Source organism: Pleurodeles waltl, chromosome 3_1 (genome assembly GCF_031143425.1).
Source record: "Pleurodeles waltl isolate 20211129_DDA chromosome 3_1, aPleWal1.hap1.20221129, whole genome shotgun sequence".
In the NCBI taxonomy this organism is placed as follows: Eukaryota; Metazoa; Chordata; class Amphibia; order Caudata; family Salamandridae; genus Pleurodeles; species Pleurodeles waltl.
Window position 1 is genome coordinate 1,311,469,956 of NC_090440.1, and position 24,846 is coordinate 1,311,494,801.

A 24,846-nucleotide genomic window follows, 5' to 3' on the forward strand; every position below is an offset into this window, starting at 1 on the left:
GCTTAGATACTTGACAGACGCCAGTGTATCTATGAGCTCATCTGCCCTGGGTATAGGGTGAGCATTAGTTTTTGTTACCTGATTGAGACCTCTGTAGTCTACACAAAACCTCATCTCCCTTTTTCCATCTTTTGAGTGGGGCTTTGGTACAAGCACCTCAGGACTCGCCCATGGGCTATCAGAAGGTTCAACCACTCCGAGATCAAGCATTTTCTGAACCTCTTGTTTTATGCAGTCCCTGACATGGTCAGGCTGCCAATAGATTTTACTTTTGACAGGCATGCTGTCTCCAGTATCAATTGTGTGTTCACACCAAGATGTGGTGCCTGGCACAGTTGAAAAGAGTTCAGAAAATTGTCCAAGGAGATTTATGCAGTTGTCTTTCTGTTCTGCAGTCAAGACAATCTGGCAAAAATACTTCCTCCACTAAAGCATCCTCTTCAGTGGAGGAGAAGAGATCAGGGAGAGGGTCACTCTCTTCTTCCTGTCCTTCATCTGTTGCCATGAGCAGGGTGAGATCAGCCCTGTCATAGTAGGGTTTTAGGCGGTTGACATGAATCACCCTAAGGGGACTCCTGGCAGTGCCCAGGTCTACCAGATAGGTAACCTCACCCTTTTTCTCAACAATTAGATGGTGTAGGAGGCTGGACTGGCTCGTAGTGAGTACCAAGGGGTACTTACACCTTGCACCAGGCCCAGGTATCCTTTATTAGTGTATAGGGGTGTCTAGCAGCTTAGGCTGATAGAAAATGGTAGCTTAGCAGAGCAGCTTAGGCTGAACTAGGAGACGAGCGAAGCTCCTACAGTACCACTAGTGTCACTTGCACAATATCATAAGAAAACACAATACACAGATATACTAAAAATAAAGGTACTTTATTTTTATGACAATATGCCAAAGTATCTCAGTGAGTACCCTCAGTATGAGGATAGCAAATATACACAAGATATATGTACACAATGCCAACAATATGCAGTATAGCAATAGAAAACAGTGCAAACAATGTATAGTTACAATAGGATGCAATGGGGGCACATAGGGATAGGTGCAACACAAACCATATACTCCAAAAGTGGAATGCGAACCACGAATTAACCCCAAACCTATGGGACATTGTAGAGGGTCGCTGGGACTGTAAGAAAACAGTGAGGGTTAGAAAAATAGCCCACCCCAAGACCCTGAAAAGTGAGTGCAAAGTGCACTAAAGTTCCCCAAAGAGCACAGAAGTCGTGATAGGGGAATTCTGCAGGAAAGACCAAAACCAGCAATGCAACAATGATGGATTTCCATACGAGAGTACCTGTGGAACAAGGGGACCAAGTCCAAAAGTCACGATCAAGTCGAGAGTGGGCAGATGCCCAGGAAATGCCAGCTGTGGGTGCAAAGAAGCTGCCACTGGACAGTAGAAGCTGAGGATTCTGCAAGAACGACAAGGGCTAGAAACTTCCCCTTTGGAGGATGGATGTCCCACATCGTGAAGAGTCGTGCAGAAGTGTTTTCCTGCAGAAAGACTGCAAACAAGCCTTGCTAGCTACAAAGCTTGCGGTTAGGATTTTTGGATGCTGCTGTGGCCCAGGACGGACCAGGATGTCGCCAATTGCGTGAGGGGACAGAAGGGGCATCCAGCAAGACAAGGAGCTCTCTCAGGAGGAGGCAGCACCCACAGAAGTGCCGGAACAGGCACTACGAAGTGGAGTGAAACAGTGCTCACCCAAAGTTGCATAAGAGAGTCCCACGCCGCCGAAGGACAACTCAGGAGGTCGTGCAATGCAGGCTAGAGTGCTGTGGACCCAGGCTTGGCTGTGCACAAAGGAAATCCTGGAAAAGTGCACAGGAGCCGGAGTAGCTGCAAAACACGCGGTTCCCAGCAATGCAGTCTGGCGTGAGGAGGCAAGGACTTACCTCCACCAAACTTGGACTGAAGAGTCACTGGACTGTGGGAGTCACTTGGACAGAGTTGCTGAGTTCAAGGGACCTCGCTTGTCGTGCTGAGAGGAGACCCAGAGGACCGGTGATGCAGTTCTTTGGTGCCTGCGGTTGCAGGGGGACGATTCCGTCAACCCACAGGAGATTTCTTCGGAGCTTCTAGTGCAGAGAGGAGGCAGACTACCCCCACAGCATGCATCACCAGGAAAACAGTCGAGAAGGCGGCAGGATCATCGTTACAGTGTCGCAGTAGTCGTCTTTGCTACTTTGTTGCAGTTTTTCAGGCTTCCAGAGCGGTCAGCAGTCGATTCCTTGGCAGAAGGTGAAGAGAGAGATGCAGAGGAACTCTGATGAGCTCTTGCATTCGTTATCTAAGGAATTCCCCAAAGCAGAGACCTTAAATAGCCAGAAAAGAGGGTTTGGCTACTTAGGAGAGAGGATAGGCTAGCAACACCTGAAGGAGCCTATCAGAAGGAGTCTCTGGCGTCACCTGCTGGCCCTGGCCACTCAGAGCAGTCCAGTGTGCCAGCAGCACACTGGAGGAGCTCTGGGCACCTCCCAGGGGAGGTGCAGGTCAGGGGAGTGGTCACTCCCCTTTCCTTTGTCCAGTTTCGCGCCAGAGCAGGGCTGAGGGGTCCCTGAACCGGTTTAGACTGGCTTATGCAGAAATGGGCACCATCTGTGCCCATCAAAGCATTTCCAGAGGCTGGGGGAGGCTACTCCTCCCCTGCCTTAACACCTTTTTCCAAAGGGAGAGGGTGTAACACCCTCTCTCTGAGGAAGTCCTTGGTTATGCCTTCCTGGGCCAAGCCTGGCTGGACCCCAGGAGGGCAGAAACCTGTCTGAGGGGTTGGCAGCAGCTGCAGTGAAACCCCTGAAAAGGCAGTTTGGCAGTACCAGGGTCTGTGCTACAGACCACTGGGATCATGGGGTTGTGCCAACAATGCCAGGATGGCATTGAGGGGGCAATTCCATGATCATAGACATGTTACATGGCCATATTCGGAGTTACCATTGTGAAGCTACACATAGATAGTGACTTATGTGTAGTGCACATGTGTAATGGAGTCCCCGCACCCACAAAGTCGGGGAATTGGCACTGAACAATGTGGGGGCTCCTTGGCTAGTGCCAGGGTGCCCTCACACTAAGTAACTTTGCACCTAACCTTTACCAGGTAAAGGTTAGACATATAGGTGACTTATAAGTTACTTAAGTGCAGTGTAAAATGGCTGTGAAATAACGTGGACGTTATTTCACTCAGGCTGCAGTGGCAGGCCTGTGTAAGAATTGTCAGAGTTCCCTATGGGTGGCAAAAGAAATGCTGCAGCCCATAGGGATCTTCTGGAACCCCAATACCCTGGGTACCTCAGTACCATATACTAGGGAATTATAAGGGTGTTCCAGTATGCCAATGTAAATTGGTAAAATTGGTCACTAGCCTGTTAGTGACAATTTGGAAAGAAATGAGAGAGCATAACCACTGAGGTTCTGGATAGCAGAGCCTCAGTGAGACAGTTAGTCATAACACAGGTAACACATTCAGGCACACTTATGAGCACTGGGGCCCTGGCTGGCAGGGTCCCAGTGACACATACAACTAAAACAACATATATACAGTGAAAAATGGGGGTAACATGCCAGGCAAGATGGTACTTTCCTACACAACCCCCCCCCCCCCAAACGAAGGACAATAAGACTAGTCATTACCTGATGGGTCTTCATTGTCTAAGTGGAAATATCTGGAGAGTCCATCTGCATTGGAGTGGGTACTCCCAGGTCTATGTTCCACTGTATAGTCCATTCCCTGTAGGGATATGGACCACCTCAACAATTTAGGATTTTTACCTTTCATTTGTTTTAGCCAAAGTAGAGGTTTGTGGTCTGTCTAAACAATGAAATGAGTGCCAAACAGGTATGGCCTCAACTTCTTCAGTGCCCAGACCACAGCGAAGGCCTCCTTCTCTATGGCAGACCAACGCTTTTCTCTAGGGGTCAACCTCCTGCTGATAAAAGCAACAGGTTGATCCTGGCCCTCAGAATTAAGTTGTGATAAGACTGCCCCTACCCCTAAGTCAGATGCATCAGTTTGGACAATGAATTTCTTGGAGTAACAGGGGCTTTTCAGGACAGGTGCAGAGCACATGGCCTGCTTCAGCTCCTCAAAAGCTTTCTGACAGTTTGCTGTCCATAATACCTTCGTAGGCATTTTCTTTGATTTGAGGTCATTAAGAGGGGCTGCAATGGAGCCATAGTTCTTTATGAACCTCCTATAGTGCCCAGTGAGGCCTAAAAAGGCTCTCACCTGAGTCTGGGTTGTAGGGGGAACCCAATCTATAATAGTTTGGATTTTCCCCTGAAGTGGTGCAATCTGTTCTCCACCTACCAGGTGTCCCATATAAACCACCTTCCCCTGCCCTATCTGGCACTTTGAAGCCTTGATAGTGAGGCCTGCCTTTTGCAGGGCCTCCAAAACTTTCCATAGGTGGACCAGGTGATCATCCCAGCTGGAGCTAAAGACAGCTATATCATCTAGATATGCTGCACTAAAAGCTTCCAGCCCTTGCAGGACTGTGTTCACCAACCTCTGAAAAGTGGCAGGTGCATTTTTCAATCCAAAAAGCATTACTGTGAATTGGTAATGGCCTCCAATGGTTGAAAATGCAGTTTTTGCTTTTGCATCTTCTGATAATTTGATCTGCCAATACCCTGCAGTCAAATCAAAAGTGCTTAGATACTTGGCAGATGCCAGTGTATCTATTAGCTCATCTGCCCTGGGTATAGGGTGAGCATCACTTTTGGTTACCTGGTTGAGACCTCTGTAGTCAACACAAAACCGCATTTCCTCCTTTCCATCCTTGGAATGAGGTTTTGGTACAAGTACCACAGGAGAGGCCCATGGACTTTCAGAGTGCTCAACCACTCCCAGTTCAAGCATTTTCTGCACTTATTGCTTTATGCAGTCTCTGACATGGTCAGGCTGCCTATAGATCTTACTTTTGACAGGCAAGCTGTCTCCAGTATCTATAGTGTGCTCACACCAAGAAGTGGTACCTGGCACAGTAGAGAAGTGTTCAGAAAACTGACCCAGGAGATTTATGCAGTGGTCTTTCTGCTCAGCAGTAAGACAATCTGCCAGTACTACACCTTCCACTAGATCATCTTGTTCTGTGGAAGAGAAGAGATCAGGGAGAGGGTCACTCTCTTCTTCCTGTCCCTCATCAGTTGCCATGAGCAGGGTGAGATCAGCCCTGTCATAGTAGGGTTTCAGGCGATTGACATGGAGCACCCTAAGGGGACTCCTGGCAGTGCCTAAGTCAACTAAGTAGGTGACTTCATCCTTCTTTTCAACAATTATGTGGGGTCCACTCCATTTATCTTGGAGTGCTCTTGGGGCCACAGGCTCCAAGACCCACACTTTCTGCCCTGGTTGGTACTGAACCAAAACAGCCTTCTGGTCATGCCATTGCTTTTGGAGCTCTTGGCTGGCCTGAAGGTTTTTACTGGCCTTTTTCATGTACTCAGCCATCCTTGATCTGAGGCCAAGTACATAGTCCACTATGTCTTGCTTTAGAGCTTTTAAAGGTTGTTCCCAACCCTCCTTAACAAGTGTTAGAGGACCTCTCACAGGGTGACCAAATAGGAGTTCAAAGGGGCTGAAGCCCACTCCTTTCTGGGGTACCTCCCTGTAAGCAAAAAGGAGGCAAGGTAACAGGATATCCAATCTCCTGCGGAGTTTTTCAGGGAGTCCCATAATCATGCCTTTGAGAGTTTTGTTAAATCTCTCCACCAGTTCATTTGTTTGTGGATGATAGGGTGTGGTGAACTTGTATGTAACACCACACTCCTTCCACATGGCCTTTAAGTAAGCAGACATGAAATTGCTTCGCCGTCTGATACCACCTCTTTTGGGAAGCCCACCCTGGAAAAGATTCCCAGGAGGGCCTTTGCCACTGCAGGAGCTGTAGTGGTCCTTAGAGGAATAGCTTCAGGATATCTGGTGGCATGGTCCACTACCACCAAGATACACCTATTGCCTGAAGCAGTAGGAGGGTCAAGGGGGCCAACTATGTCAACCCCTACCCTTTCAAAGGGAACCCCAACCACAGGCAGTGGAATAAGGGGTGCCTTTGGAGTGCCACCTGTCTTGCCACTGGCTTGACAGGTTTCACAGGACTTACAAAATTCCTTTGTGTCCTCTGACATTCTAGGCCAATGAAACAAGGGAACAAGCCTGTCACAAGTTTTAATTTGCCCCAAATGTCCAGCTAAGGGAATGTCGTGGGCTAGAGTTAGGAGGAACTTTCTGTACTCCTGAGGAATCACCAATCTCCTGGCAGCTCCAGGTTTTGGATCCCTTGCTTCAGTGTACAAGAGGTTGTCCTCCCAGTAAACTCTGTGAGAGTCACTGACATCCCCATTTGCTTGTTTGACAGCTTGCTGCCTTAGACCCTCTAGTGTGGGACAGGTATGCTGTACTACACACAGCTCCTCCCTGGCAGGCCCCCCTCCACCCAAAAGCTCGGCAGTGTCTGCTTCCAGCTCTTCTGGTGTAGGTTCTGCACAGGGTGGAAATTCTTCTTCCTCAGAATTAGAATCCACTGTAGAGGGAGGGATAGTAGGTAGTGTTTTACCTTTACTAACCCTAGCTTTAGGGAGCACTTGGTCCATTCGTCCAGGATCCAAGTCACCCTGTCCTTTTTGCTTTTCGGCCTGAGCCCTGGTCAAAGCAAAAATATGCCCTGGAATGCCCAGCATTGCTGCATGAGCCTCCAACTCCACTTCTGCCCAAGCTGATGTCTCTAAATCATTTCCTAATAGACAGTCTACAGGTAAATCTGAGGCAACCACAACTTTCTTTGGGCCAGTACCCCCCCCCCAGTTGAGATTCACAACAGCCATGGGGTGGCTAAGGGTGTTGTTATGAGCATCGGTTACTTGGTACTGGTGACCAAGTAGGTGTTGTTCAGGGTGGACCAGTTTCTCTATTACCATTGTAACACTGGCACCTGTGTCCCTGTAGGCCTGAACCTCAACACCATTTATTAGGGGTAGTTGCTTGTACTTATCCATGTTAAGGGGACAAGCAACCAAGGTGGCTAAATCAATAGCCCCCTCAGAGACTAACACAGCCTCTGTGGTCTCCCTAATCAGATCAACCCCAACTAAATTACCAAAAGTGAGCCCAGCTACTCCCTTGGATTGGCTATTAGTAGGTTTGCTCTCACCACCACTGCTATTACTAGGGGCACTAGGTGTAGCAGCAGGGGTTGTAGTGGTAGGAGGCTTGGTGCTTTTCTTTGGACAACTGGGATCTGTTGTCCAATGGCCTTTTATTTTACATAAATAGCACCATGGTTTCTTTTCTTTGTTTTGATTTGAAGAGGATTTGGGCCCACCACCCCCACCAGAGTGTTTTTGTGGGCCTGATGAAGACTCATTTTTAGATTTGTCCCCAGCCTTGTCAGAAGACTTACCATCCTTCTTCTTGCCATCTTTGTCACCCCCTGTATGAACTTTTCTGTTCACCCTTGTTCTGACTCATTTGTCTGCCTTCTTTCCCAATTCTTGGGGAGAGGTCAGATCAGAGTCCACCAAGTACTGGTGCAACAAATCAGACACACAATTATTAAGAATATGCTCTCTCAGGATTAAGTTATACAGGCTTTCATAATCAGTAACTTTACTGCCATGTAACCACCCCTCCAAGGCCTTCACTGAATGGTCAACAAAGTCTACCCAGTCTTGTGAAGACTCCTTTTTGGTTTCTCTGAACTTCATCCTGTACTGTTCAGTGGTTATGCCATAACCATCTAGGAGTGCATTCTTAAGAACTTTGAAATTATTGGCATCACTTTCTTTTACAGTAAGGAGCCTATCCCTACCCTTTCCACTAAATGATAGCCATAGGATAGCAGCCCACTGCCTTTGAGGGACATCCTGTACAACACAGGCCCTCTCAAGTGCAGCAAACCACTTGATAATGTCATCCCCCTCCTTATAAGGGGGAACTATCTTGTGCAGATTCCTAGAATCATGCTCTCTTGCAGGATGACTATGGGGAATACTGCTGCTGCCACCATGGGTTTTGTAACCCAATTTTCTGTCTTTCTCTTTCTATTTCTAAGGCCTGCCTATCTAAATCCAGCTGTTGCTTCTTGAGCTTCAGCCTGGATTCTTCCACTCTCAATCTATTGAGCTCCCTTTCTAACACTCTGTCATCAGGGTGGGTGGGTGGGGCATGCCTTGAAACAGAAGTATGGTGAGAACGAACAGAAGGAGACCTGTCCCTAACAGATGGCACTCTAACAGCCTGGCTAACAGAAACAGCACTTCTACTATGATGAGAAGGAATACTCTTACTGTGATGTGAAGCAACACTATTACTGTGATGTGACTCTACATCAGTACCAGCTATGCTAGGTGGTCTGCTAATGGGCAGGCTAGGAAGTTTCCCTTCTAAATCTTTTGCTAGGGGTGCCCCAGGGTCAGATTGGGAACCATCAGCTAATTTCTCAACAGAAGTGCCAACTCTGGTCTTATCTTGTTCAATGAGCATATTAACCAATAGTTCTCTAGAGGGATTCTTCCCTACAGTTAAACCTCTTTCTATGCAGAGACTCCTTGCTCCTTTCCAGCTAAGGTGATCATAAGCAAGTTTGGACAGATCAACAGTTTGGCCTGTGCCAGACATTTTAGAAAGTGTTTAAGCGATAGAAAAAGTGAGAAAAGGTTTTCAGAACTTTTTGAAAGACAAAAAAAACTTTTTTTAAAAACTTTTAAAGAACTTTGTAGAAAGTTTAGAGGTACTTTTCAGCACTTAGCAAAGAAGTGAAAGGAGAAAAGCAAAACTTTTTGGTTAGGTGTACATACACTGAACTTGTTTTGTATATTTTTCTCTTATGAAAAGTACAATGATAAAAGTGGTAAGTAGTTGCAAAGTACTTATCCCACCGCTGCACAACCAATGTAGGAGGCTGGACTGGCTTGTAGTGAGTACCAAGGGGTACTTACACCTTGCACCAGGCCCAGGTATCCCTTATTAGTGTATAGGGGTGTCTAGCAGCTTAGGCTGATAGAAAATGGTAGCTTAGCAGAGCAGCTTAGGCTGAACTAGGAGACGAGTGAAGCTCCTCCAGTACCACTAGTGTCACTTGCACAATATCATAAGAAAACACAATACACAGATATACTAAAAATAAAGGTACTTCATTTTTATGACAATATGCCAAAGTATCTCAGTGAGTACCCTCAGTATGAGGATAGCAAATATACACAAGATATATGTACACAATACCAAAAATATGCAGTATAGCAATAGAAAACAGTGCAAACAATGTATAGTTATAATAGGATGCAATGGGGGCACATAGGGTTAGGGGCAACACAAACCATATACTCCAAAAGTGGAATGCGAACCACGAATGGACCTCAAACCTATGTGACCTTGTAGAGGGTCGCTGGGACTGTAAGAAAACAGTGAGGGTTAGAAAAATAGCCCACCCCAAGACCCTGAAAAGTGAGTGCAAAGTGCACTAAAGTTCCCCAAAGAGCACAGAAGTCGTGATAGGGGAATTCTGCAGGAAAGACCAAAACCAGCAATGCAACAACTATGGATTTCCAGACGAGGGTACCTGTGGAACAAGGGGACCAAGTCCAAAAGTCACGATCAAGTCGAGAGTGGGCAGATGACCAGGAAATGCCAGCTGTGGGTGCAAAGAAGCTGCCACTGGACAGTAGAAGCTGAGGATTCTGCAAGAACGACAAGGGCTAGAAACTTCCCCTTTGGAGGATGGATGTCCCACGTCGTGAAGAGTCGTGCAGAAGTGATTTCCTGTAGAAAGACTGCAAACAAGCCTTGCTAGCTGCAAAGCTTGCGGTTAGGGTTTTTGGATGCTGCTGTGGCCCAGGAGGGACCAGGATGTCGCCAATTGCGTGAGGGGACAGAGGGGGCGTCCAGCAAGAGAAGGAGCCCTATCAGAAGCAGGCAGCACCCATAGAAGTGCCGGAACAGGCACTACAAATTGGAGTGAAACAGTGCTCACCTGAAGTTGCACAAGAGAGTCCCAGGCCGCCGGAGGACAACTCAGGAGGTCGTGCAATGCAGGTTAGAGTGCCGTGGACCCAGGCTTGGCTGTGCACAAAGGAAATCCTGGAAAAGTGCACAGGAGCCAGAGTAGCTGAAAAACACGCCGTTCCCAGCAATGCAGTCTGGCGTGGGGAGGCAAGGATTTACCTCCACCAAACTTGGACTGAAGAGTCACTGGACTGTGGGAGTCACTTGGACAGAGTTGCTGAGTTAAAGGGACCTTGCTCGTCGTGCTGAGGGGAGACCCAGAGGACTGGTGATGCAGTTCTTTGGTGCCTGCGGTTGCAGGGAGACGATTCCGTCGACCCACGGGAGATTTCTTCGGAGCTTCTAGTGCAGAGAGGAGGCAGACTACCCCCACAGCATGCACCACCAGGAAAACAGTTGAGAAGGCGGCAGAATCAGCGTTACAGTGTCGCAGTAGTCGTCTTTGCTACTTTGTTGCAGTTTTGCAGGCTTCCAGCATGGTCAGCAGTCGATTCCTTGGCAGAAGGTGAAGAGACAGATGCAGAGGAACTCTGATGAGCTCTTGCATTCGTTATCTAAGGGATTCCCCAAAGCAGAGACCCTAAATAGCCAGAAAAGAGGGTTTGTCTACTTAGGAGAGAGGAGAGGCTAGCAACAACTGAAGGAGCCTATGAGAAGGAGTCTCTGACGTCACCTGCTGGCCCTGGCCACTCAGAGAAGTCCAGTGTGCCAGCAGCACCTCTGTTTCCAAGATGGCACCGGTCTGGAGCACACTGGAGGAGCTCTGGGCACCTCCCAGGGGAGGTGCAGGTCAGGGGAGTGGTCACTCCTCTTTCCTTTGTCCAGTTTCGTGCCAGAGCAGGGCTGAGGGGTCCCTGAACCGGTGTAGACTGGCTTATGCAGAAATGGGCACCATCTGTGCCCATGAAAGCATTTCCAGAGGCTGGGGGAGGCTACTCCTCCCCTGCCTTAACACCTTTTTCCAAAGGGAGAGGGTGTAACACCCTCTCTCTGAGGAAGTCCTTTGTTCTGCCTTCCTGGGCCAAGTCTGGCTGGACCCCAGGAGGGCAGAAACCTGTCTGAGGGGTTGGCAGCAGCAGCAGCAGCTGCAGTGAAACCCCTGAAAAGGCAGTTTGGCAGTACCCGGGTCTGTGCTAGAGACCCGTGGGATCATGGGATTGTGCCAACTATGCCAGGATGGCATAGAGGGGGTAATTCCATGATCATAGACATGATGCATGGCCATATTCGGAGTTACCATTGTGAAGCTACACATAGGTAGTGACCTATGTGTAGAGCACGCGTGTAATGGTGTCCCCGCACTCACAAAGTCCGGGGAATTTGTCCTGAACAATGTGGGGGCACCTTGGCTAGTGCCAGGGTGCCCACACACTAAGTAACTTTGCACCTAACCTTTACCAGGTAAAGGTTAGACATATAGGTGACTTAGAAGTTACTTAAGTGCAGTGGTAAATGGCTGTGAAATAACGTGGACGTTATTTCACTCAGGCTGCAGTGGCAGGCCTGTGTAAGAATTGTCAGAGCTCCCTATGGGTGGCAAAAGAAATGCTGCAGCCCATAGGGATCTCCTGGAACCCCAATACCCTGGGTACCTCAGTACCATATACTAGGGAATTATAAGGGTGTTCCAGTGTGCCAATGTAAATTGGTGAAATTGGTCACTAGCCTGTTAGTGACAATTTGGAAAGAACTGAGAGAGCATAACCACTGAGGTTCTGGATAGCAGAGCCTTAGTGAGACAGTTAGTCATAACACAGGTAACACATTCAGGGCACACTTATGAGCACTGGGGCCGTGGCTGGCAGGGTCCCAGTGACACATACAACTAAAACAACATATATACAGTGAAAAATGGGGGTAACATGCCGGGCAAGATGGTACTTTCCTACAATAATGTTTGTTTTTTTTTGTTTGTTTTTAAAAAGGCTTTATTGAAAATATTTTATGATAAATATTTTTCATTAAACATTGCTATAGGTGAAGTTGATTATAGTTATTGGGGAACATTTGACAAAACAAGAAGTCTGCTTTATATATGTTATGCGCTGACCCCTTGATGAAGCCAAAAGGCCCACTTTTGATATTTGGGTGCTTCGACTCTTTGACAAATGTAATGGGTCTGCCTTACTTAAAATGACACCTTTTATGTTGTTAGATCATATAGTTAGCCATATGCATCGAACCCCAAGCTGCGCACGCTCGGCATGGGTTTTGTGATGGTCTGTGCATGGCGATTGACACCATACTGTACATTAAAAAACATAGAAATTCACTACAAAAAGGTTAAAGTAATTTTATAGTTAGGAATTCGAATAATATCTTACATTGCATAAAAAAACGTAGAAACGTATTGACAACAACCAAGGGTAAAATGGAGGTTTTACTTAGGTGTAAATATCTGTAAAAATATACCACTTTAAACAAGCAAAACCACTTAAATTCACCAGTTATAGCAATCTGTGCATGACAAGGTGAGAGTTACAATTACTTTAGGACACGAATACAGTTAGGGCAGATTAGATAACTCTAATTGGTGAATTTCAATGGATTGTTTGTTTTAAACAGAATGCATTAATTGACACTGAGGATATTCTCTTTAGATGGAGCTGATGAAAAGCTGAATGTAGCACATTGATAAATATATGGAAAGAAAGTCATGAAACTGATAACTAGTCTCTAAAGAGATTTGTAGAAATAAGTAGGGGTGTGCGGGGTGCTCTCCTTTGCTAGCTGAGCTAACAGAGTTTTTGAAACACCGCGCCAAAACTCCGGTAGCTCTGCCAGCAGAGCAGAGCCCACCCGGTACTCGCTGCAGCCCAGCCCAGACAATCTGCGCCTGTGCTGTGTGACCCATAACTGTGTTGCAGCATGCACCCGAACAGAGAAGGGAGGCAGCAACGCTGAGGAGGACTCATTGGAGAGGAGGACCCCGCGGACGAAGCAGGTAAGTTCTCTTCTCTTTTTTGTTGTTGTTTGTGAACACTGGTGCACAAACAAGGATTGAAACGGCAGCTTTCACTGCCTACAGCCTTGGCCTGAATTCAGGGACACCATTACACGCGTGCACTACACATAGGTCACTATCTATGTGTAGAGTCACAATGGTAACTCCGAACATGGCCATGTAACATGTCTAAGATCATGGAATTGTCACCCCCGTACCATTCTGGTATTGAGGGGACAATTCCATGCATCCCCGGGTCTCTAGCACAGAACCCGGGTACTGCCAAACTGCCTTTCCGGGGTTTCCACTGCAGCTGCTGCTGCTGCCAAACCCTCAGACAGGTGTCTCCAGCATGGACCCCGGGTACAGCTAAACCAGCTCTCTGGGGTTTTCACTGCAGCTACCGCTGCTGCCAACCCACAGTCAGGCTTCTGCCCTCCTCAGGTCTGGGAAGCCCAGTCCCAGGAAGGCAGAACAAAGAATTTCCTCTGAGAGAGGGTGTTACACCCTCTCCCTTTGGAAATAGGTGTTAAGGGCTGGGGAGGAGAAGCCTCCCCCAGCCTCTGAAAATGCTTCGAAGGGCACAGATGGTGCCTTCCTTGCATAAGCAAGTCTACACCGGTTCAGGGAACCCCTAGTTCCTGCTCTGGCATGAAACTGGACAAAGGAAGGGGAGTGACCACTCCCCTGTCCATCACCACCCCAGGGGTGGTGCCCAGAGCTCCTTCCGTGTGTCCCAGACCTCTGCCATCTTAAATCCAGAGGTGTGAGGGCACAATGGAGGCCTCTGAGTGGCCACTGCCAGCAGGTGACGTCAGAGACCCCTCCTGATAGGTGCTTACCTGATTAGGTGGCCAATTCTCCTCTGAGGGCTACTTAGGGTCTCTCCAGTGGGCTTTTCCTCAGTTAACGACTTGCAAGAATTCACCAGTGTTCCTCTGCACCTCTCTCTTCGACTTCCACCAAGGATCGACCGCTGACTGCTCCAGGAGGCCTGCAAAACTGCAACAAAGTAGCAAGAAGACTACCAGCGACATTGTAGCGCCTAATCCTGCCGGCTTTTTCGACTGTTTCCTGATGGTGCATGCTTTGGGGGCTGCCTGCCTTCATCCTGTACTGGAAGCCACGAAGAAATCTCCTGTGGGTTGACGGAATGTTCCCCCTGCTCCAGCAGGCACCAAACTTCAGCGTCACCGGTACCCTTGGACCCCTCTCATCCTGACGAGCGTGGCCCCCGGAATACAGGTGGTGGACCCAAGTGACCCAGACTGTCCAGTAGTCCAACTGTCCAAATTTGGAGGAGGTCAATCCTTGCCTCCCCTCTCCAGACAGTAATCCTGTGCACCATGTGAACTGCAGCTGCTAGGGCTTCTGTGCACCTTTCCAAGGAATCCTTCGTGCACATCCAAGCCCAGGTCCCCAACACTCTGTCCTGCATTGCTCAACTCCCTGAGTTGACTTCCGGCATTGTGGGACCCTCTTTTGTAGTGTTGAGATGACTGCCGTGCTCAGTCTTCTTGAACTTGTGTTCAAGAACTTCTGCGGGTGCTGCCTTCTTGTGTGTGGGCTCTCTATGTTGCTGAGAGCCCCCGCTGTCTCCTCTCCCAGGTGGCGACATCCTGGTCCTTCCTGGGCCCGGGCAACAGCCTTTTTCTTCAACTGTGACCTTTGCCGCTAACAAGGCTTGTTTGCGGTACTTCTCCAAAGAAACAACTCTACAACCTCCAGCACTCCGTGGGACACCTTCTACACAAAGGAGAAGTTCCGGGCACTTTCGTTGTTGCAGAATCTTCAGCTTCTTCCATCCAGAGGCAGCCATTTTGCCATTTTGCACCTTCATCTGGGGTTTAGTGGGCTCCTGCCCCACCCCGCCCCGGACACTTTCACGACTCGGGGACTTGATTCCCTTCCTTTACAGGTCCTCAGGACCAGGAATCCGTCTTCAGTGCTTTGCAGTCTGTTGTGGTCTTTGCCAAATCCTCTATCTCGAGTTTAGTGTGTTTCGGGGGAAATAGTAGCACTTTACTCCTACTTTCCAGGGTTTTGGGGTGGGGTATCTGGGACACCCTTAGTGTTTTCTTACACTCCCAGCGACCCTCTACACACTACACCAGCCTAGGGGTCTATTCGTGGTTCGCATTCCACTTTCTTAGTATATGGTTTGTGTTGCCCCTAGGCCTATTGCATCCTATTGTATTCTACAGTGTTTGCACCACTTTCTGACTGTTTTACTTACCTGATTTTAATTTGTGTGTATATTTTGTGTATTTTACTTACCTCCTAAGGGAGTATATCCTCTGAGATATTTTTGGCACATTGACACTAAAATAAAGTACCTTTATTTTTAGTAACCCTGAGTATTGTTTTTCTTATGATATAGTACCTATATGATATAAGTGGTATAGTAGGATCTTTGCATGTCTCCTAGTTCAGCCTAAGCTGCTCTGCTATATCTAAGCTACTAGAGCACTACTAATCTACTAATAAGGGATAACTGGACCTGGCACAAGGTGTAAGTACCATCAGGTACCCAATATAAGGCAGGCCAGCCTCCTACAGACAGAGGGACATAAGTGCCAGTATCGCTTTGGTGACTGAAAATCTGGTGTCACCTGCACAACACCTCCTTGGACAGAAGTCTCAAGTTACTGATGTCAATAACTCCACTCAGTCTCTCCTCTTAGCTGTAGCGCAAATTAGTTGGGGTGGAGTTACTGGCCCAAAGCAGGTGGTGGTATCACCTAGCTTACCTGTAGACTGCCTCTTAGGTAATGACCTAGAGGCCTCAGGTTGGGCTGAGGTAGAATTTAGGACCCATGCATCCATGCTGGGTATCCCTGAGGGATTGCTTCCTCTCATTTCCAGTGTAATGAAGAAGAGAAGGAGCACTGAAGCCTTGGGATTCTCCTCATCCCACAGGTAAAAACGGTATCAAAGTATCCCTTCCCCACCCTACCACTAAGGGTACCATTCCTGTGGTGGGAGAACCTCTCCTGGGGTAAAAGCCCTCTCTGTGGACCCACTAAACCAGAAACACTTCTTCAGGACTGACATTGCAGACTGAGTGAAATAGTGTCAGCACTATTTAGCAGCAATTTTCACTGCACCAGCTAACTTATAAGTCACCTATATATCTAATCTTCAGACCCTGAAGGATAGTTGCATAGTACCCGTGTGTGAGGGCACCCCTGCACTAGCAGAGGTGCCCCCATGTCATCCAGGCCCATTTTCCCAGACTCGTGAGTGCGGAGACACCATTATAAATGTGCACTACATATAGGTCAACACATATATATGTAGCTTCACAATGGTGACTCCAATATTGCCGTGTGAGGTGTCTAGGTTTGATAAATTGTACCCCCAAACTGATTCTGGTATTGGCAAGCCAATTCCATCCACCCTGGGGGCTCCACCATGGACCCCCAGTTCTGCCATACCAGTCTTCTGAGGTTTTCACTGCAGCCCCAGCTGCTGCCACCTCACAGACAGGCTTCTGCCCTCCTGGGGCTTGAGCAGCTCAGTCCCAGGAAGGCAGAACAAAGCATTTCCTCTGAGAGCAGGGTGTTACACCCTCTCCCTTTGGAAATAGTTGTTACAGGCTGGGGAGGGGTAGCCTCCCCCAGCCTCTGGAAATGCTTTGAAGGGCACAGATGGTGCCCTCCTTGCATAAGCCAGTTTACACCGGTTCAGGGACCCCTTGTCCTCTGCTCTGGCGCGAAACTGGACAAAGTAAAGGGGATTGATCACTCTCCTGTCTATTACCATCCTAGGGGCGGTGCCCAGAGCTCCTCCAGCATGTCCTAGTCTTCAGCCATCTGGCTTTGCAAGGTGTGGGGGCACTCTGGAGGGCTCTGAGTGGCCAGTGCCAGCAGGTGACGTCAGAGACCCCTCCTGATAGGTCGATACCTGATAAGGTAGCCAATCCCCCTCTCAGGGCTTACATCTAAGACAAACAGGGCCCAAGCCTCATTTTTGAGAGTCTATCAGGGTTGCAGTAAACCCTGTTAACATATCTGTACTTAATTACACAGAGTCTGGCAGGGTGACCATTTGTCTTGCAGCCATTTTGGCCTCTACCCAATCACTCTCTTCTAGTCCTCCCAAGTCCAGCTTCTCCTTAGAATCTGAGACAGATCTGACACATTTACCACTAGGGCTTTAAAAAGTTGCCTCAATTGCAAATACAAAATGAACTGTAATTCATGAAGGCTGTACTCTTTTGTGAGTTGCTCATATGACAGCATGTGATTCAATGGCCAAACATCACCTAACTTTGAGATTCCTAGTTTGTCCCAAGTCTAAAACAAGCTTAACTGGTAAAATCTCATCTAGTCATGTTTCCTGCCACAGAGGTGCCTCTCTTGACCACTTTTTTCATTATCCAATACACTGGAGCGACATGCGAGTGACCTACAACAGCTTTCAAGGATTATCACTGTCACAGCGTCTGAAATCCCACAATATCCTAACTAAAAGTAATTCAGTTATTGGTTTAGAAAAATTAATCAATCAATTTTATTTCACGATTTTGGAACTCCAAAGAGGTCCACATGTACATTCATCTACAATACAGAAGATAAAAAGGAATAAAATTCATATCAAATACATACTAACTTAAATACTAGACATAAAAAACAGGAGCAGAGAAAAACAAGGTTGTCATTACAATACAATATAAGCAGGTCGCCACCCGTCACTTGTAACTTAAGAAATCATACCATATTTCCATATGAAGCGGTGACCATTGGTAAAGCCTATCGTTTGATCACTTTCGTTTGCTTCTACCTCTACCTGATTGTACATATAAAATTCAAAGCCTAGCATTATGATGTGTAGGAAGGTAGCCTCTTTCTAGCCTTGTTACCCCCACTTCTGCCGGTTTGTGAGTATATGTAGTTAAAACCCTATTTGTCAGTGTGTTTTATATGTCATACTGGGACCCTGCTAGCCAGGGCCCCAGTGCTCATAGGTTGTGGCCTGAATGTTTTTCCTGTGTGGTGCCTATCTGTGTCACTGAGGCTCTGCTAACCAGAACCTCAGTGCTTATGCTCTCTCTGTCTTTAAAATTGTCACTGCAGGCTAGTGACCATTTTATCAATTCTGATTGGCACACTGGAACACTCTTATAATTCCCTTGTATATGGTACCTAGGCACCCAGAGAATTGGGGTTCCAGGAGGTCCCTATGGGCTGCAGCATTTCTTTTGCCACCCATAGGGAGCTCAGACAATTCTTACACAGTACTGCCACTGCAGCCTATGTGAAATAACGTCCACGTTACTTCACAGCCATTTTACACTGCACTTAAGTAACTTATAAGTCACCTATATGTCTAACCCTAACTAGGTGAAGGGTAGGTGCAAAGTTACTAAGTGTGAGGGCACCATGGCACTGGCCAAGGTGCCCCCACATTGTTCAGGGCATTTTCCCCGGACTTTGTGAGTGGGGGAACACCATTACACTCGTGCACTACATATAGGTCAATACCTATATGTAGCTTCATAATGGTAACTCCAAATATGGCCATGTAACATGGCTAAGATCATGGAACTGTCCCCCCATGCCACATCTGGTATTGGGGTGCCAATCCCATGCATCCCCGGGGCTCCAGCATGGACCCCGGGTAATGCCAATCTAGCTCTCTGGGGTTTTCACTGCAGCTACCGCTGCTGCCAACCCACAGGCAGGTTTCTGCCCTCCACGGGTCTGGGCAGCCGAGTCCCAGGAAGGCAGAACAAAAGATTTCCTCTGTGAGAGGGTGTTACACCCTCTCCCTTCGGAAATAGGTGTTAAGGGCCTGAGAGGAGTAGCCTCTCCTGGCCTCTGGGAATCCTTTGAAGGGCATAGATGGTGCCCTCCTTGCATAAACTAGTCTACACTGGTTCAAGAATCCCCCAGCCTCTGCTCTGGTGCGAGACTGGACAAAGGAACAGGGAGTGACCACTCCCCTGTCCATCACCACCCCAGCGGTGGTGCCCAGAGCTCCTCCAGTGTGTCCTAGACCTCTGTCATCTTGAATGCAGAGGTGTGAGGGCACAATGGAGGTCTCTGAGTGGCCAGTGCCAGCAGATGACGTCAGAGACCCCTCCTGATAGGTTCTCACCTGGTTAGGTAGACAATCCTTCTCTGAGGGCTATTTAGGGTCTCTCCTGTGGGTTTCTCTTCAGATAGCGAATGCAAGAGCTCACCAGAGTTCCTCTGCATCTCCCTCTTTGACTTCTGCCAAGGATCAACCGCTGACTGCTCCAGGATGCCTGCAAAACTGCAACAAAGTAGCAAGACGACTACCAGCAACATTGTAGCGCCTAATCCTGCTGGCTTTCTCAACTGTTTCCTGGTGGTGCATGCTCTGAGGGCTGACTGCCTCCTCCCTGCACTGGAAGCCACAAAGAAATCTCCTGTGGGTCGACAGAATCTTCCCCCTGCTAACGCAGGCACCAAACTTCTGCATCACTGGTCCTCTGGGTCCCCTTCCCATCTTGACAAGTGTGGATCCTGGAACACAGGAGCTAGATCCAAGTGACCCCGACAGTCCAGAGGTCCTTCTGTCCAAATTTGATGGAGGTAAGTCCTTGCCTCCCCACGCCAGACAGTAATCCTATGTACTGCATAATCTGCAGCTGCTCCGGCTTCTGTGAAGTTTTGCAAGGAATTATTTGTGCACAGCATAGCCCAGGTCCCCAGCACTCCGTTCTCCATTGCTCAACTCACTGAGTTGACCATCAGCTTGGTGGGACCCTCTTTTGTAGTGTTGAGATGACCGCCGTGCTCAGATTTCTTGAATGCCTGTTCAAGTGCTTCTGTGGGTGGTGCCTGCTTCTGCGTGGGCTCTCTGTACTGGTGAGCACCCCCTCTGTCACTTTCTTCAGGGGGCGACCTCCTTGTCCTTCCTGGGCCCGGGCAGCCCCCATTTTCTTCAACCGCGACTCTTGCAGCTAGCAAGGCTTGTTTGTGGTATTTCTGTTTGGAGACAACTCTGCATCCACCAGCACAACGTGGGACATCTTCTGTGCAAAGGAGATGTTCCTGGCACCTTCCGTTGTTGCAGAATCTTCAGCTTCTTCCACCCGTAGGCAGCCCTTTTGCACCTTCATCTGGGGCTTAGTGGGCTCCTGCCCCCCTGGACACTTGCGTGACTCTTGGACTTGGTCACCTTCCTTTACAGGCCCTCAGGTCCAGGAATCCATCTACAGTGCTTTGCAGTCAGTTCTTGCCTTTGCAGAATCCCCTATCACGACTTTTACTGTGTTTCTGGGGTAGTAGGGTAAATTTACTCCTACTTTTCAGGGTCTTGAGGTGAGGTATCTTGGACACCCTTAGTATTTTCTTACACTCCCAGCGACCCTCTACACATTACACAAGGCCTGGGGTCCATTTGTGGTTCGCATTCCACTTTTGGAGTATATGGTTTGTGTTGCCCCTAGGCCTATTGCATCCTATTGTATTCTACAGTGTTTGCACTACTTTTGTAACTGTTTACTTATCTGAATTTTGGTTTGTGTCTATATTTAGTGTATTTTACTTCCCTCCTAAGGGAGGGTATCCTCTGACATACTTTTGGCATATCGTCATTAAAATAAAGTACCTTTATTTTTAGTAACTCTGAGTATTGTGTTTCTTATGACATAGAGCTATATGATATAAGTGGTATAGCAGGAGCTTTGCATGTCTCCTAGTTCAGCCTAAGCTGCTCTGCTTAGCTACCTCTATCAGCCTAAGCTGCTAGAACACTATTAATCTACAAATAAGGGAAAACTGGACATGGCACAAGGTGTAAGTGCCATCAGGTACCCACTATAAGCCAGGCCAGCCTCCTACACAAGATGCTTATGGTCTGCTTCCCTTTCCCTCACCCACACTCCCCTCATCTACCAAAGCAGATGTGGAGGACGCTCCTTCTGTTACATCGCAACAAAGACCTAGAACAACCTCCCAACCAAGCTCCAGACCATCATCTCACTTCTGTAATTCCAAAGGGACCTCAAGACCTGGCTCATCGACTGCGCCCTGAGAGGGTCTTCAAGCGCCTGGATACACTTCTGGGTAATTAGCTGCGCTATATAAATCCTGCAGAAAACTCCCATAAAAAACAATAATAGAGGTGGTGATTGGCAATAAGCCTTATTTTAATTATTTGAAAATAATTAAATTACATATAAAGAAAATATATATATTCAGTACTCCCTATGGGTGGCAAAAAAAATGCTGAAGCCCATAGGGATCTCCTGGAACCCCAATACCCTGGGTACCTCAGTACCATATACTAGGGAATTATAAGGGTGTTCCAGTATGCCAATGTGAAATGGTGAAATTGTTTACTAGCCTGTTAGTGACAATTTGGAAAGCAGAGAGAGCATAACCACTGAGGTTCTGGTTAGCAGAGCTTCAGTGAGACAGTTAGTCATCACACAGGGAACACATACAGGGCACACTTATGAGCACTGGGGCCCTGGCTGGCAGGGTCCCAGTGAAACATACACTAAAAAAACATATATACAGTGAAATATGGGGGTAACATGCCAGGCAAGATGGTACTTTCCTACAATTACATATAAAGAAATTATATATATTCACTACTCAGCCACTCACAGTGTCATTTTAAAGACTGCAGTGATGTTATCAATGATGTCATAGAACATGTTATAAGTGATGCAATATCTGAGGGATTTAGCTGTGCATGGTGAGATCACAATATAGTTACTTAAGAACATGAGATATAGGTACTTGATATAACAACTGGTGACTATCAATGTTTTTGTCTAAAATAGTATAGTTTAACTGACATTTTCACCTAACTATAATGTCCTTTTAGCCTTTGTTTTTTTGATTGAATTTCTAAGGGTTCTTTCTTTATGTAAAGTAACATATTATTACAATTCCTAACTATAACGTCACTTAACCTTTGCTTTTTCAGTGAATTTCTTTTTTTTTTTAACATAAAGTAAGATGTCCATCTCCATTCGTGGTGTTGGGTTTAGTGCAGGGCCTGGCAATAACCTTCTGTGTCCAAACATGCTTGTCTGTGTCATGTAACAATATAAAAGGTGTCATTTTAAGTTAGGCAGACCTACTGGCCTAAAATGCCAGAATAATAGTGGTTGGCCCTGTTGGCTTTATCGAGAAGTCAGCACATTAACATATGTAAATCATATCTTTTGGATTTGTAAAAAGTAATTAATAAACATAATCAAATGTACATTCCATAAATTCACACATTGCAATGTTTAATAAAAGTGATTGTCAGCAAATATTTTCAATAAAGCCTTTTTAAAAAACATTGACATGTCTTTGTGTCTTTCTTTAACATGTTTCAGGGCACAATATGCAGCCATAAAGCCAACCACTGGAGGTCCCCCCACTCGAGCTGAAGAGCGGACAGCTCCAGCTTTCAGTACTTAAAACATACGGTAAGATCTCATGGAGTCATGGATTTACTGACATAAGTGATTTACTTCTGTTTATATGCTTCTTGGGGGCCTGTTCCACTTCCTGCACCCGCTCACCATCACGCCACGCTCAGCATGCGCTCACCGTGTCCCGTAGCACTTTCTTAGCCCTTTCCCTCCCATCTTTATCACCTGTGGTATTTGTCCTGCACTGGTTCCATCTTTTGTCTTTTTTGAGCCAAGGCGGGTTCCCTCCCATCCACAATGGTTATTAAGGCGTCCATGTCCGGGACCAAAATTGCTCTGGACCCTGACCTCACAAGAGTTGAGAAAAGGGCAGACATCTTGGGCACGGTCCTTTAAATACCATGCTCAAGCAGCGCCGCTTGGTTGGCTTTGACACTTCCGAAGAGAGAGCATTCTTTTGTGCCCTGCAGTTCATCGCATAGGAGAATACTTCCACTTACCTTGTTATGCCTCCCGGTGGAGTGTGGATTCAATGTCTCCTTTTCCCGGTCAGCATCTTGAGGTTTCTGTAATATAAATAGAAAGGGGAGAACACAGTTACAAGCACTTCCAGTAAGGTTCATTATCACATGTGCAGCAGATGCTCCGGCAGCATAACTAAAAACAAGCATTTACAATGCAATGGGTGTCGCATCTGCTCGAGTTAGAGCTATTAGCGTTGTAAACTCTAACCGGACTTTTCTTGCCACATAAATTGAAAATTGAAATTTAAACACTTTCACATAAGGGAGCCGATTCACAGCGCCATGGCCGCCATGAGCATCAGCGATAAGGAGAGACACAAAAGGAAAAGAAGTTTGCTGCAGTTAAACTTTTCGGCAAAAGTGCAATCAGCCATGTAACAGAGGCGATGGCCAAGGTGGCAACAAAACCTCCCCAAGGAGGGACAAACGTAGAGCATTTACCAATGTCATCAAAGGATTTTTGAAGGGCAAGCCCATGAAGGAGTGATAGTGATGGGCGTGTGGTGGGCGTGGTTAAAAGCCCAGATACATACCAACAGGGCGCTGCTACGCTCGACCTAATAAAGGCTTCTGCATTTGGGATAACACCGCAGAGGCGAAGTCTGCATCCTAAATACTTTTTTTCGCACACATTCATTGGTTTCCTATTCCACTGAAAGTTGTTTTTAGATATCGCTTCAAAAATCTAATTAGCTGTATCAACTGGTGAGATTATCACCAAGTTAAATATATATAGCAACGTCCACCTTAAACAAACAAGTGCGAGTTTAGAGTGCGGCGGAAGAGGATTAAAGAAAGTTTGAAAGCATTATGTATGTTAAACTTGCTTATGGAAAACTCCACAAGGATAAACTGTAATATGTGGTTATTTTGGGCTATGTTATCAGAATATAATTGTAAGAATGTTGTCTGACATAAATATTGTATCATAAATATTGTTTACAAAATGACTCACAGGGCAATCTACACCCAAAGGGACAATATTTTTTTTATTTAGAACACAATATTGATGTCAGAATATATTTTTGTCCAGTATATTTTGCCATCCTCCCTATTTCAGTGTAGTTTTAAACGTTGCATTGCTGATGGTCAGAAGTCCCTTCTAAGCTTCACCTTGAGTGCGTGTGTGTGAGGGACATTTCGGTGCTGCTGTTCATGGAGTAACATGTGTGAGAGAAGCTCTGTGTGTGCACCTGTTCTGTGCGTAAATGAATCTTGCAGTGGCCCTGCCCATGTGTCATACTTGTCTGTGTCCTCGTTGTACTGGCTCATTGAATGTTTGAGGTGATACTTTAGTGGTGGCCTAGCCTTTACCCGTTTGGCATGAGGAAGGCTTGACTGCTACTGCTCATACTGTGACGGTTCTGCTGCCAATACCTCATCTGCTATGTGTGCACAGAGGCCTTGGGCTGATGCCACCAGGGGTGTACACACATTATCTTTATAATGGTCATCGTACCTTTAGGGTGAGCCGCTCTTCTCTGTATGCGATACACGGTTGACCAGCCTAGCTAGCCTCCTAATTACAGCTGGTAGCAGCAGGGTATTTACCAAGGTTTTGTCCATGTTATTGAATTCTTGGAATACTGCACATTGGAATCGATGCTGTTTTTTCACGCTTCTTGGTGCCCACATCATTGTACTATTGTTGACAACCGTTTCTTAACTTCGCTACCAGGAAAGTTTCCATTCAGTGCTGATTTTGTAAGCGAAGTTTGCACTGGTGCCGTCTGCGCTGTTCACAGTAACCTAATGTAAAACAATGGGCCCTAGAAAAATGTGATGAGGGCACCCTGAGTCTCCCGTATCTCACAGTCATTCATTAACTTAGACCCCCTTCAGGATTGAGAGACCCTAGACGTGGGGGGCAGGGGTGCTCCAGGGGCTTGTGTGACAACGCCCCTGGCTGTTCGCAGTGTGTGTTTGAGAGGAATGCTTGCCTGCCCCACTGTTCCCTTGACTGTACTGGTTGTATGTGAATGAAGCTTCTATTAATGAACCTGCCCCGTGGAAGAGGGTAACTC

At 47.1% G+C, this 24,846-nt stretch overlaps 1 protein-coding gene across 1 annotated transcript in view; it reads right to left on the bottom strand.

Annotated features, from left to right (window-relative positions):
- The window catches only part of LOC138283576 (uncharacterized), a 267,761-nt gene extending 244,840 nt beyond the window's left edge, over nt 1-22,921 (bottom strand). The window contains exon 1 of the mRNA XM_069221514.1: nt 22,799-22,921. Coding sequence (XP_069077615.1) covers nt 22,799-22,921 — 123 coding nt within the window. The remainder of the gene's footprint in view (nt 1-22,798) is intronic.
- Between the last annotated feature and the right edge of the window lie 1,925 nt (nt 22,922-24,846).